The sequence below is a fragment of the Rattus norvegicus genome, chromosome 17 (genome assembly GCF_021556685.1).
Source record: "Rattus norvegicus strain SHRSP/BbbUtx chromosome 17, alternate assembly SHRSP_T2T, whole genome shotgun sequence".
In the NCBI taxonomy this organism is placed as follows: Eukaryota; Metazoa; Chordata; class Mammalia; order Rodentia; family Muridae; genus Rattus; species Rattus norvegicus.
The window spans coordinates 47,987,219-48,000,730 of NC_141550.1; the positions used below are offsets into that span (position 1 = coordinate 47,987,219).

At 41.3% G+C, this 13,512-nt stretch overlaps 2 protein-coding genes, 2 non-coding genes and 1 pseudogene across 4 annotated transcripts; 1 reads left to right on the top strand and 4 right to left on the bottom strand.

Moving 5' to 3' along the window:
* Positions 1 to 382: 382 nt before the first annotated feature.
* On the bottom strand, positions 383 to 886 carry H2ac4 (H2A clustered histone 4). The gene has a single exon (NM_001109423.2). The coding sequence runs from the start codon at positions 842 to 844 to the stop codon at positions 452 to 454; it is 393 nt and encodes a 130-aa protein (NP_001102893.1). The 5' UTR covers positions 845 to 886; the 3' UTR covers positions 383 to 451.
* A 145-nt stretch (positions 887 to 1,031) lies between these two features.
* Positions 1,032 to 1,529, top strand: H2bc12l-ps1 (H2B clustered histone 12 like, pseudogene 1; annotated as a pseudogene).
* Positions 1,530 to 5,763: 4,234 nt separating this feature from the next.
* Trnam-cau10 (transfer RNA methionine (anticodon CAU) 10) lies at positions 5,764 to 5,835 on the bottom strand. Its single transcript has one exon. It is a non-coding gene; the product is annotated as a tRNA-Met (tRNA).
* Positions 5,836 to 6,181: 346 nt separating this feature from the next.
* Positions 6,182 to 6,252, bottom strand: Trnag-gcc8 (transfer RNA glycine (anticodon GCC) 8). The gene has a single exon. It is a non-coding gene; the product is annotated as a tRNA-Gly (tRNA).
* A 5,698-nt stretch (positions 6,253 to 11,950) lies between these two features.
* On the bottom strand, positions 11,951 to 12,892 carry Or2b2 (olfactory receptor family 2 subfamily B member 2). The gene has a single exon (NM_021860.1). The coding sequence runs from the start codon at positions 12,890 to 12,892 to the stop codon at positions 11,951 to 11,953; it is 942 nt and encodes a 313-aa protein (NP_068632.1).
* Positions 12,893 to 13,512: the final 620 nt, after the last annotated feature.

Below are 13,512 nucleotides of genomic sequence, written 5' to 3' on the forward strand. Positions count from 1 at the left end.
TCTTGTACTTGTCAAATGGCAATAAGGACTTGTCAATCATGCACGTAAGCAGTATTAAGGTGAGAATTGTACAGTGATTAGTTGTTTTCTAGTGTGTGCTCTTCCAAGTGTAAAAGGAACACTTCTCGAGACAATTCGTTGTGTAGTCCTGTCTTGGGATTCACCCTGCAGAGTAGAGACCTCGAACTAAAGGGTGGGTCTGCTTTTGTGTACTACTGGGCCAGAGAATTCTTCCAGGAGCCCTAGGAACTACACAAAGAATATTTAGCTTATATGTATGGGGAAAAGAAACCCTTGATACAACCGAGGTAAAATTGTTTTCAAAAATTAATGACGGGGCAAAACACAAAAATTCCTACAATTCAACATTTTTGGCAGCGTCCAATTCTTTTTGGAGAAAGTGAGTGGCTCTGAAAAGAGCCTTTGGTGATAGTGCTTTGTATAAAGGGTCTCACTTTCCCTTAGCTTTGTGGTGGCTCTCGGTCTTCTTGGGCAGCAGCACCGCCTGGATGTTGGGCAGGACACCGCCCTGTGCGATGGTCACGCGGCCCAGCAGCTTGTTGAGCTCCTCGTCGTTGCGGATGGCCAGCTGCAGGTGGCGCGGGATGATACGCGTCTTCTTGTTGTCCCTCGCCGCGTTGCCCGCCAGCTCCAAGATCTCGGCCGTCAGGTACTCCAGCACGGCCGCCAGGTACACCGGGGCGCCGGCGCCCACCCGTTCCGAGTAGTTGCCCTTGCGGAGCAGACGGTGCACACGACCCACGGGGAACTGTAGGCCGGCCCGGGAGGAGCGGGTCTTGGCCTTGGCACGAGCCTTACCACCTTGTTTACCACGTCCAGTCATTGTAGAGAGCTGGAAGGTAGAATCCACTGAAGGATACTCAGTGAGAGATGACACAGCTATGCTTTGCCATTTATACTCAACGCAGGGCGTGAAAAAGTAGCAATTTCATTGGTTACATGGAACTATTCACCTAGACCAATAACACAGTTGGTTTGACAAACCCTTGCTATGATTGGGTATTTAGTGGATGACGATTGCTAGTTCGCGCTAACCAAAGCCACAAGTTTCTTTAAAATCAGCCTGTGCAGAGACAGTACAGTTGTTCGGTTCTATTTCCTTTTGGTTGGTTGTTTTCTTTCGCCATTCCTGAACCCGCGAAGTCCTCCCCCGGCCCGAAGAGAAGGGCTCCAAGAAGGCCGTGACCAAGGCGCTGAAGAAGGACGGCTAGAAGCGCAAGCGCAGCCCCAAGGAGAGCTACTCGGTGTACGTGTACAAGGTGCTTAAGCAAGTGCACCCGGACACTGGCATCTCTTCTAAGGCCATGGGCATTTATGAACTCGTTCGTGAACGACATCTTCGAGCCATCGCGGGCGAGGCGTCGCGCCTGCCTCATTACAACAAGCGCTCGACCATCACGTCCCGGGAGGTCCAGACGGCCGTGCGCCTGCTACTACTCGGGGAGCTGGCCAAGCAGGCGGTGTCCGAGGGCACCAAGGCCGTCACCAAGTAGACCAGCTACAAGTGAGCGCGGGCGCTCACAACAAACCCAAAGGCCACCCACAAATTTCCTAAGGGATAACTGCAGCACGTGTTATTTAAGGCAGTTCTTTAGCCTTGTAGGGTAACAAAGGAAGTGAGTTTGGAGGATCTGGGTCTTTGAGCAGCAGGGAGGAAAACTGCATTTTAATTCACCTGAGTTTGGAGTTGGAGGTGAATTAAAAGCGCCGGTTAGCTCCCAATATTTGTGGGGCTTCCATGCACCACCCAGGTAGTGCAACTCCACAATCCCGACAGCCCCAAAATTCATTTTTGATTCATGATGTTAATGTTCTCCGTTACCTCATCTACTTTGTCCAGTAAGTCATGTTTTGTAGATGACCGCAGTGCCCCTGCATGAAGACTTCCAGCGTGCAATTAAAACAGGACAGGTGGGGCATATCTAAGGATTAGCCTAATTTTGCAGTGTTCTGAAATGTGCCGCTCTTTTCTGCCATCTTGTGGCAACAACAGAATCACAAACCCATGGCCTTGTTTTTTTTAAATCCAGTCTAGAAATGCTTCATTATCCTGTGACCAGTGAGTTTCAATAGTGTTAGTGTTTTTTTTTTTTCCTGGTAACGTTATAAGAGTTACATTAACTTCTCAAGAGTCACCGGACCATGACTGAAGGAGCCGAGGCAAGACAGATGAGACCTGTGAACATAGAGGGAGAGTCTAGTCAGAAAACTACACAAAATCAAATTAAGACATTATAAAATAATTGAAAATATTAGAGACATGATTTATAGTTTTCGATTTCTGTCAATAATTTCTTCTTTGACATTTTCCAGTGTTTCATCATACCCAAATGTATTATTAAAACATTAGAGTGACAGGGTTGCATAGGAAACATAACATAGGCAATAGATATTTTCTTGAAGTCATGAGCAGGTAGACATGATATGGCTTCTCCTGAGGTCTCTCTCTCAGACTTGGCAGGTGTCTGCCTTCATGTTGTGCCCTACCTATTCAGCTCTGTGTCTCTCTAGTAAGGGCTTCACTCTTAGGACCTTTCTTAATGGAAGTGGACTGAAGGCAAGTTACTAGGCAAGTGGGCAGTCACTGACCTGCAGCTCCAGCCTGTGAATTAGCTCCTTGAAGATCCTGTCTCCAAATACAATCATATCGCAGAGAAGACCTGACCATGTGCTCTCCAAGTGGGGAGAACACTGAGAACACTTTAATCTGTCACCACACTTAACACCATATTTTATTTCAACCTGCTATTATTTCACATTCTCATTTTAAAAGTCTGCATTTTGTTAAAATTATAGGAAAAACGACAACCGAAGATTTTCTAAGACAGTTTATGTCAGTTGCTCACAGGGGTCCGAGGGTTATTGGACATGTGAAACCATGTCTCATTTCTACTCATTTTCTTGAAGTCCTTCTGCATTGTATTCTTTTTTAATTTTTTGATAGTGTTTTGAGATACTTAGGCACCTAGTCCTACCACTCTAGTTTCCCCAAATTTTGAAAGAAATTAGAAATGAGTAAAGGAAAGTAGACTAACAGGAGAGAACTGAAGAGCTAAAAGTTCCTGTGCACTCTCTACTTTTCCTATGGCCATGCTACAATTTTATAGAAACCATAGAGAGAAACACAGGACAAAAGATGTTGAGTTCTTGGCAAGTTAGGTTGTCATGCTCTGAAAACTTCTGGGGTCCGGATGTTAGCCTTTCCCTTCCACATCTTGAAATTCCTGGAGAACATCTTATATTTTTAGTTATGAGCCTAGTCGTTTGATGGCCGAGCCATCTCTCTAGTCCTCCTGGAGGAAATCTTAATTCTTTAGCGTCCATTATTTTAACATTCATCTTTCAATAAAGACCAAAACACATTTCAGTAGTGTCTTAGCTCTGTTGTAAGAATAATTACAGCACATACATGTTCATAAAACTGGTGGAAACTGACAGGAGCTGGGGAGTGGAAATGCTCAGCATGTTCCTGCACAACACAGTTTTACTGGCTGAGTCTTCCAGTTTTGAAGAAGATATGCATTTCAATGTGAAACAGTCTAGATCTTTTGTATTGGCACTTAACAAACATTTAGAATATGACCCAGGCCAAACAAACAAAGTTGTCTATTGTTTTCTAATCTCAAAGTTGGAAATCTGGATATGAAAAAAGATTTCTGGACCCAGGACAAACTCTTCATGATGTCTCCTGCACCACGGTCTGACTCAAAGGCACAGACTTTCCCACATGATTTTCAACTAAGAAGTCATTCCTCGATTGTCCCTTCTTGGCAGAGCAGAGTCTCACATAACAGATACTCAAAAGCTAGTTAAGAAAAAAAGTAAACCAGAGGGAACAGTCTTGACTTTCTAACAATAGTGAGGTGAGAGTGAAGGAGTAGGAAATATCCAGAGTTGTTTATTGTTGTTTTGGGTTTGTTTGTTTTAATCTTGAACTCTGACTCAGGTCAGTCATCGTATTTACTGAGCAAACACTCTACCTCTGTGTTGTTTCCTAACCTCTCAAAAGTTGTTTATTGTTGATTGAATAATTATCTAAGTTAAAAAAGCAAAACAAGCATTCTTTTCTGCTTAGCTGACCTTTGTTTTGTTTTAAATGATATTCTTAACTGGCAAGGGAAAGTTTTATACATTAGTTGGGCACAGCATAATATTTTGATATCTGTATACAATGCTGAGTATTAAATAGAGGGAATTACTGGACCAGTCACCTGTTTACCTGTGTCCTGTGATACAATCTCTTCTACCTGTTTTTCTCCGTCCTGTCTCTAAAATTCCCTCTCTTTTCTCTAGTGGTTTTTCCCTCCTCTTCTGTCTTACAAGACATGAAAGGGAAGAGGGTAGAGGCAACAACAAATGAACTGCCTAAGTTTTTCTTACTTCCCTTTCTCTCATTGTTGCCTCCAGTCTATTTTAGATGAAGCAAGAATCTCGAATTCTATTTAAAATAGTTGTCTAACAAATCAGTAGCCCTTTTTCTTTATCTCTCCGCTCATGATTGAGAATTAAACAGAACTGTTTCCTTCTGGCTTTCATATTTCAACAATTATGATTTTAAGTAGAAAAAAAAAAGAAGAGGAAAAGAAAAGAAAAGAAAAAAGAAAGGAAAAGGAAAAGGGTGCTGGTTTGCATTTCAGAAGGCAGCATACATTTTAAGAGGAAAAATATCAGTACTGGGCTTAAATATCATTTTATTTATATTTTTCCTCTGAAAGAATATGTTCATATGTTTCCCGGCAATTTATTGGTTTAAGTCACCCTCCATCATTAGACTGAGCATCTGGGATTATATAAAACCAAAACTTTAAAATTTTAACTCTTACTATTGTGTCATAATCTCTGAATTTTGCTCTGTGAAATACTTCATTAGAGTATCAGTAGGTTCATTTTATGATGCTCAGCGACCCCACCGTTTCTCTGCCTGCAAGACTTAGAAGGGGGCTGGTGCTTTCAAGGCCTGATACTGGGAGATAAATATACCGAAGTCTGACACAGGAAACTTGGCTTGGAGCATTATCAAAGATTATTAACAAAAGAGGTAAGAGTTGTCAAAACAAACTGCGAAAGACTTGGAGGTGGACAAAGAAAATTCCAGCGTATCCTCTCGGAATAACCTAACAGGAATGGAGATCTTTTGCTGTCTTTGATGTATCAGGAGTGTGACTATAACGGATAAGATGCCAGTTTTTTCCAAATGTTGACTGTGGAAAGGAAGGTAGGGCTGATGTGTGGTCTTTCTCCATACCTCACCAGGGACGACAGTCAGTTCTCGGCCAAACGACTATTGCCCTACACAGACTTTCTACTCTGGTCTAGAAAAAAATCTCCATAGGCAACGTCCAGAGCTCTGAAGAAATAAAGGAATAAAACACATTTCACTGAGTTGGTGGTAATAAGCGCCAAGCAGGAAAACAGAGCAGGATGAAAAGGCTAATCCATGTAACTTTCACAGACACTCTAAAATCAAGCTGGCTATAAGCAGTTTCTTTGAAGTAGGCATTTTGTAGTTTCATTTGTAGTAGGCAGTTCAGTGGCACACAGACATGAGAACTCTGTGGCTGGCTTTCTTACCACCACTGAGTCTGTTATTCCACAGTTAATTGAAAGTGCGCCCTTTCATCTTGAAGGTATATTGAGTGCAACGTGTTTTAATTAGTTATTTTTCTCTTTTTTTGCAAGCAAATAGTAGAAAGTTAACGAAACTTTGGTTTTGTGGCGAGGGAAAAAAAGGAAATTGCTTCTTAGCAGAGGATGGTTTCGATCCATCGACCTCTGGGTTATGGGCCCAGCACGCTTCCGCTGCGCCACTCTGCTAGAGCTAGCAGGCTAGGCTTTGAAATCACATCTTTATAGGCTTATGTAAACACTGTGTTTCCATAGTCTTTTACAAGTTATACTGGTTTAATTAATGACTTAGATCTAGCAAAATGAGCTCAGAAAGATTTTATTTCAAATAACATCAGATAAATGAAATTCAGTGTTTCTTTAAGAAAATAGTTTGTCGCTAATCTACTAGTCCCCTTCATTTGAAAGAGCGATTTTATTTAAAATATGATTAGTATATACGAGCAATCGAAAATATAAGTAGGAAAAACGTATGATTATAATACAAATTGTATCTTGAAGATGTGTTTTTAGAGAAAAACAAAAGTGGTATATCTGCATTGGCCGGGAATCGAACCCGGGCCTCCCGCGTGGCAGGCGAGAATTCTACCACTGAACCACCAATGCCTTGACCAGGATACTTAATCTTATAGGTGGTTACATTACCCATATGAAAAACTCAGTATTAAAATATCACTTCCTTAAAAATATACCTATTTGTAATATCATTTTACACTCTTATCGATAATGCTTGGTAATGTTCCTTTCCAATTTACTGCAATTACTGGGTGTCATAGGCACTTGCAAGTCACCAGCTTGCAGGCCGGAAGTCTCCCTTCGGAGGTAGAAAGATTGGCAGGCTTGTGTGGTATGGGAGATCCGGAGTATTGTGACACAGGGAGGGCAGTCAGGAGGCGGGCACCTGCGGATGCCGTGAATATCACCTTAATGAAGGCAACTCTCAGAAATCGCTTAAGAATCTGTGTGGACCCAGAAGGAACGTGAGCGGGACAGTGAAGAAATGTTAAGGGAACGAGAAGGAGAAGAGTCCAACGAAAGGGTGCAAAAGAGCAGAGCAAAGGAAACAGAGGAACTCCAAGGCGCTCACTGGTGTATGGGATCAGTGCTGCTCTCTATTGGTCGGAAGATCGGAAGGCGGGAGGGGCGGCTGTTGGAAATGAGGATTCGGCCTTTGGAGCTTTGGCCAATGTATTGATTTCAGAAGTAGCTCTGAAATGTCCTTTAGGAAAATCCAGTATAGCGATCCCATTAAAGGCCAACTTCTCCCCAAAGGCACAGTCATGACTTCCATAAAAACAGAAAAATGAACTCGTGTTAAATGATCTTGTATAATAAATTCAAGATGCGATTGCTGTAACCTAATCAACAAAAAAAATATAAAAAATAGAAGCTTTCTATAAGCGATCAGGAATGTCGAAAGGAATGTGTGAACAAGACCATAACTTCAATTTCCTTTGAGCATACTAAATCTGGTTTTGCCTGGGGCCTCTTTCCAGGCACCTCCCGGGGGAAATATGAACAGGCAGCCTTCCCGAAACTTCTGGAGAAGTAGAAAAGGTGTTGAAATTCTTTCCAAAAACCTTTAGGATTCCAAATAATGTTGGGATAGAAGCTGAGGGAGGAGTTCCTTTCCTTGAACTCTCCTTCTCGTTCCCTTAACAGTAAAGAGGAGCAGAGAGAAGAGGGGAGAGAAAGAAAATTTAAAAAACAAACCGAACAAAAACCAACAAACTAACCCCTTAGCTATGTAGTCTCAAAATCCCAAGTTAAGTAATAGAGGAGAAAGAACATTCAGCATGGAATCAAAATGTAAAACTTGTTCAGCAAAAGGCACTGTGGAGACATTTAAAAACAAGCCACAGACAGGAAGAAAATATGTGTAGCATACCTGATAAAGGGTTTCTTCATATGTTTATTTATACGTTGTTAAGCAAACAACAAAACCCATAAACACTGAGGAGTGAGAGACTCTGGAAGCAACACTGGGAAGAGAAACCAAGGCAACATATCTTTGCCCAGAAGGTTTGTTAGGGTTTCCGGAGCTAAGATGTCCAAAAAGTCTCTCCACATTCAGGAGAAACTTTAATGCAAATCGCTATTGCAAAGAGCAAAAAGGACTCCTGCAAAAGAGGAAAGGGCTCTCTGCCATAGAATACTGTGACTGTAAGATCTGCACAGAAAGGATTCCCCCAATGTAAAAAGGAGTAAAGTTAGGTTGGAGGCTCAAGTGAAAAAACCACCAAGTGGAGGCCTCAAAGCTTCCATGTCCTCCTCCTTCTATGTCCCCTTGTCCTGTCATTTAGGACTCATGTGTCACTTTTCTTTTTGGCAGTTTTACTCCTCCTCCTCCTCCACCACCACCACCATCATCATCATCATCATCATCGTGTGTGTGTCTACCATGACCTGCATGTAGAAGCTGACTCTCTCCTTCTCCCCTAGGATCTTGGGATTGAACTCAGGTGATCAAATATGAGTAGTAAGTGCCATCTCTCCAGCCCAAGCACCCCTCTTGCTCGCTTACGACAAAGCTAGATTCTCATTATTTGTCCTACATATGATGAGCTAAATTGCTCACCCTCGTTATTGGTCAGGACAACATGCTCACTGACTAACCTTTAGCCCCTTTAAGCGTGAGCCAGGTAACACGATGAGCTATGCCCTGAATAAAGCATTATATGATATGATTGTGCTACCCTTTCATCTAAATTCCTCACAGCTGGCTTTTTCAGGTGTAATCACATCAAAGGAGATGATTCCTTTTCTGTCCATCATAAAGGCCAGAAATAACACCTCTATTAAGGAAAGAAGTTAATAAGCAAAAAATCATGACAAATAGATTTGATTCAAGTTTGACATGTTGTGGGAGCCTAGAGGTGGACCATTTAAAGACCCAGGGAGAATCACCTATCTTTAGGATTACATTTGCTGAAGTATAGGCAGCAGTGAACAGTAAAAATGTGCTTGTACAAACAGAAGTGGACTGAATGGGAGCGTAAGATGACCTGGCTACAGGCTTGCTCTTGCAGCACTAGCTCCTCATCCTTTAGAATAAGACCTTCCTGAAATGTCTTTCCCATCGGGTCAGGTCACTCATAACATTTCTTCTTAGCCAGCCACTACATAGAATAGATGGGGAAGTCTGAAATAATATTCCTGGGGTTTATAACTCTTTGGGAGGAAAAGGTTTCTAATTTCTGTGGCCTGCCTTGGGCTTGGAGCTGTAGGAGAACAGGAAAAAGAACAGGAGAAGATGAGAGACAAACATTGCCATAGTCAGCTCATACCCAACCCCCAATTCTACCACCCCACCCCAGAGTGATAACAATGTCCCCAAACCTGGTAGAACAGACACATGGGTTAATCATCCAGCCCACTCTGAGCAGACCCTGCATCACTGTACTTGTCTTTCCTCTGCTCAAACCCTTCCTCTCCTTAAACCCAAATAAAGCTCATGTCTAAACACCAAAGACAGGTTATTTATATCTATCTTTCTCTACCTTTCTCCACTTCCCTTCTTGTTAGTTGAGTCTCATGGTCACACTTTTACCCAAAAACTTCAATAAGAAAACCAGCAACCCTTGCCTACACATGGATGACAGTTTTATATCTGGTAGCTAAAACTCTATCCTAGGAACACACAGTTATGGCCATCTTCTGAACATTTGTCTTTGAACAAATTCACCACTCCACTTCTCCCTGTCTCCAATACTCCCCGGTCAGTCACCCAGCCCACCCTACCCATATCTGCTTTGTCCCACCTATATCAGAAAAGCCACTCCAACAGCTTTCATGAGTCAACACTTTACACAGCAGTATCTTTTCTCCTGGCCTCCACGACTGGCATTCAGTCTGGTGGTAACTGGATGACAGTAGCTACCACAGCATCCTGAGCTACTGAGTGTCTTGGTTGATGAAAGTTGTCCATAGTCACTTTTCTGATGGAGGTGCAGTAATTCATGTAAATTTCTTTATGTTTCTGACCCCCATCTGTTGACAATGCCAGATCCTTACGAAAAAGCAGCATCAGGAGCTGCTCCTGTATCTGCCAAAATATTCTTCTGTCATCAAAAATGACAACTCTTTCTTTCATTTCACATTTCTTTATTAGCAAAAGGTGTGATTGAGAGTCTTAAGTAGAGGTGCTTATTCTAGATTATTTAGATGGCACCCAAATGGCATCATGAGTAAGATAGGTTGAGAGAGATTCTATTGAGGTTCACTATGTGGAGAAAGAAATGTGAAAGCAGCCAGAAGTGAGAGAAGATTTTTAATTTACCCTTGTTTTATAACCTTTATTTTTCAAGATTGTCAAATGGTCAACTCTATCAGCATTGTAGAGTGTCAATATTTTTATGAGTTCTTTCTCCCATTATACTAAAATCAACTTCTCAATTTTTATTCACTGGTAGGAATTAAAGAAACTACATTTCATGAGCACTCTTCCAATGCTGATGTCAATGACATCAGGATAAAATGCTTCCTACTCCTGGCTGAATGAATCCATGCCTTCCTTAAAAAGTCTTCAAGAGATTTGGTATTCTGATTGCTCAATTCTTTACTTATTCCCTGTTCTATGAAGGTAAAACAGATTGATTAAAATAGATTGATTAAGATGCAAACCCCAGAGCTACAACCAATAATTTATTAGCACATTCTTCCAGGTAAGGATTATATGGAATGTATTTCATATTTCAATACCTTTTAGAGTAGAAAATGAAGGTGACATATGTATACTGATTTTTGTTAAATGCCAACCACCTATCTGTTGGTTTTAAGTCATATTTCTCACATCTTCAGAATTATTTTCTCTTATTTGACCCATCCTTTTACAGTTATCACTCTTGTTATTTTTAAATTCAGAAAGGCTATTGATTGACAAGTGTCAATTAGTATAGTAAAACATTTAAACCCTATAGCAACGGTGAATTCTTTCAAAAGTAGTAGCATTTTACTAGTCAGTTTTTAGGAGGGGTTTTAAGACAGATAAGAGCACATAGACTTATTCTATCTCCTTAGTCACTGGTGCTCCACATTGTACAAAAAGTATAATGAGAAAGGCTGGCAGAGGTCACGAAATACATATCATATGTACATATATACATCGACTAATAGGAAAATATTTATAGAATTTAGATATAAATTCCTTTAAATTTACCAGTGTACATTATGTTGAATCAATTAAATTGCTCATGTTTTAAAACATAAATTCAATTTCCTCCCTTTTGCTAATTCCTCCAAACCCACCTCTGGCTTTGATCAAGATGCCAGCATACAGCCTATTAGGGCCTCACCCGAATTCTGAAGGCTGGGTCTGATCCCAGATGATCCCTAGGAAATACCAGTGATACCTCAGAACACCAGGATGGATCATAGTGTTCAGTGGCTTTCTCCTGGGCATCCTGTCTTGGAGAGCCACAACATCCAGCTCCTCAAAGACCTTGGTTCAATTCTCAGTACCCATGTGGCTTCTCACAATTCCCTCGAATTCCAGTTCCAGGGGATCCAACACCACCACATAGAGACACATACAATACACATGAAATAAACCTTAACAAGAAGAGAGATACAGTAAACTGGAGTGTGCATCATTGTAAGCTGCTTTTTAAAATGAATTGAACTATGGATTTTTTAGAGGTTAATAAGAAGAGATGATATGTATATAGGGAAAATTGTTAAAATGTCAAAAGTGGTTTGACTCAAGGTTAAAGTATTGCTTTATCATTATTCCTTTTTTTGGTAGATAAAATAGGACATGACCTCAATTAAATAGAAGTAGAGACTGTAGAAAGATAATCATGAAAATTTTTAAATAATCCGTGGAGATCAGTTCTTTGTGGATTTTAAATTGTGCTGCTATAGAGATAATGCTAAATTTTTACCCAGGGCTCAAGATGAGAGCTAGTGTTACAGACTACTGTTAGAGCTTCTGTACATATTTCAATGTGGGATGAATGTTTATCTGCATTGACAGGGTATCTGCGTGTATTGTTTTCATAGAAAATATTCCTAAGAATCTTTTTACTTTAGACCCTGAGATGTTTAGGAATCCTCACCAAACATGCAGATAGTATAAAACTGGAAAAATGCGGTTTGTAGGGATAGTGGTTTGGAAGAATCATAAAGAGTCATTCTCAGTGCTTGTGAATGAATATATCCAGGCAGGTGAACACTATATAGTCCTCTATCAGCAAGACTTTATTTGATGGAAATCATCACAATAGTTCAGCATAGAAGAAAACAATATAATTTATCAGGCTATAAAAATATACTTATATTAATAGGGCTATTATTCAGGCACCCCTTATTTTCCAATCAAGATGATTCTTTTCATCAACCTCTTGAAGGCTCCCTTTACCTCTTCGTTCCTGAGTGTGTAGATGAGGGGGTTCAGCATGGGTGTGATGATCCCATAAAAGAGGGACACCATTTTCCCCCGGTCCTTGGAAGAAGGGGATGGTGGCTGCAGATACATGTAGATGGCAGTGCCATAAAAAAGTACCACCACAATGAGGTGGGAGCCACATGTCCCAAATGCCTTGCGCCGACATTCAGCTGATCTTATTTTCAACACTGCTTGGACAATAAAAGCATATGATATGAGGATGAGAGTCACAGGTATTAAAAGGAACAGCACGCTGATGAAGAACAGCTCCGCTTCATTAGCTGTCGTATCCACACAGGACAATTTGAGCAGAGCAGGGACTTCGCAGAAGAAATGGTCTACTTCCTTGTGACCACACAGTGGCATCTGAAGGGTCCATGTGGACTGTAATACTGAATTGCTGAAGCCACTGATCCAACACGCAGCCGCCAAGTGGAGGCAGCGCCTTTGATGCATGATGACTGAGTAGTGGAGAGGCCGACAGATGGCTAAAAACCTGTCAAGGGACATGACTCCCAGAAGAAAGCATTCAGTGGAACCCAAGGACAGGAAAATGAAGAGCTGAACTACACAGCCACCGTAGCTGATCACCTTCCTGGTGCTGCATATGTTGATGAGCATCTGTGGGACTGTGCTTGTCGTGTAGCACAGGTCCAGCAGGGACAGGTTGGTGAGGAAAAAGTACATGGGGGTGTGGAGTTTGGAATCCAGGCGGGACACAAGAATTATCATCATATTTCCAAAGATGGTCAGAATATAGGACACTAGAAACACCACAAAGAGTGGCAGCTCCAGCCATGGCCGATCTGAAAACCCTAAGAGAATGAACTCCCGTGAGATGCTCTCATTGGCCACACTCATGGTAAATGATACAGCCTCCGGGTCCCTGGAACACCAAGGGTTATAAGTTGGCGGACATGATTATTGGATGTGTCAATTAGTTATGAAGTGATGATGCTGGAGAGTTTGTGCATTCACAAAGTCATCCTGTTATAGTGAAAATACATTGACAGAAGTTTAAGTGTCTGTCAAACCTTTCAGAGGTGTTTTCTATTCCTAATAATTCTTAACCAAGGTGATTTCAAGGTTACAGTACTTTATCAGTTTCTATTGTCACAGGACATCTCCTTGGGTGTTTGCTATTTTATGGATGGGTTCTCTGGTCTATTTTTTAACCAGGTATCGCTATCAGGGAGACACAGCTCTTGACCCTGTTATTTGAATCCAGTTTAATTTCTCCCCAGAATAAGTGAGAGTCACTGTTCACTGGCATTTGTGAAAATTATTTAAATCTTATTTCTCTACTATTCCTGCCCTGCTGTCAAAGAAATTCAGATATTGTAGCTTCTATAGTAATCTTTCAGACACCATGTCAAGGGACTTATCCTATTACTCTCATGTTGGAGAATCTACACAGGACTGTTGCTCATGTGACATCTGAGAATAGCAGGTCTGGCTCATGCACTGCCAAACCTCTTCTG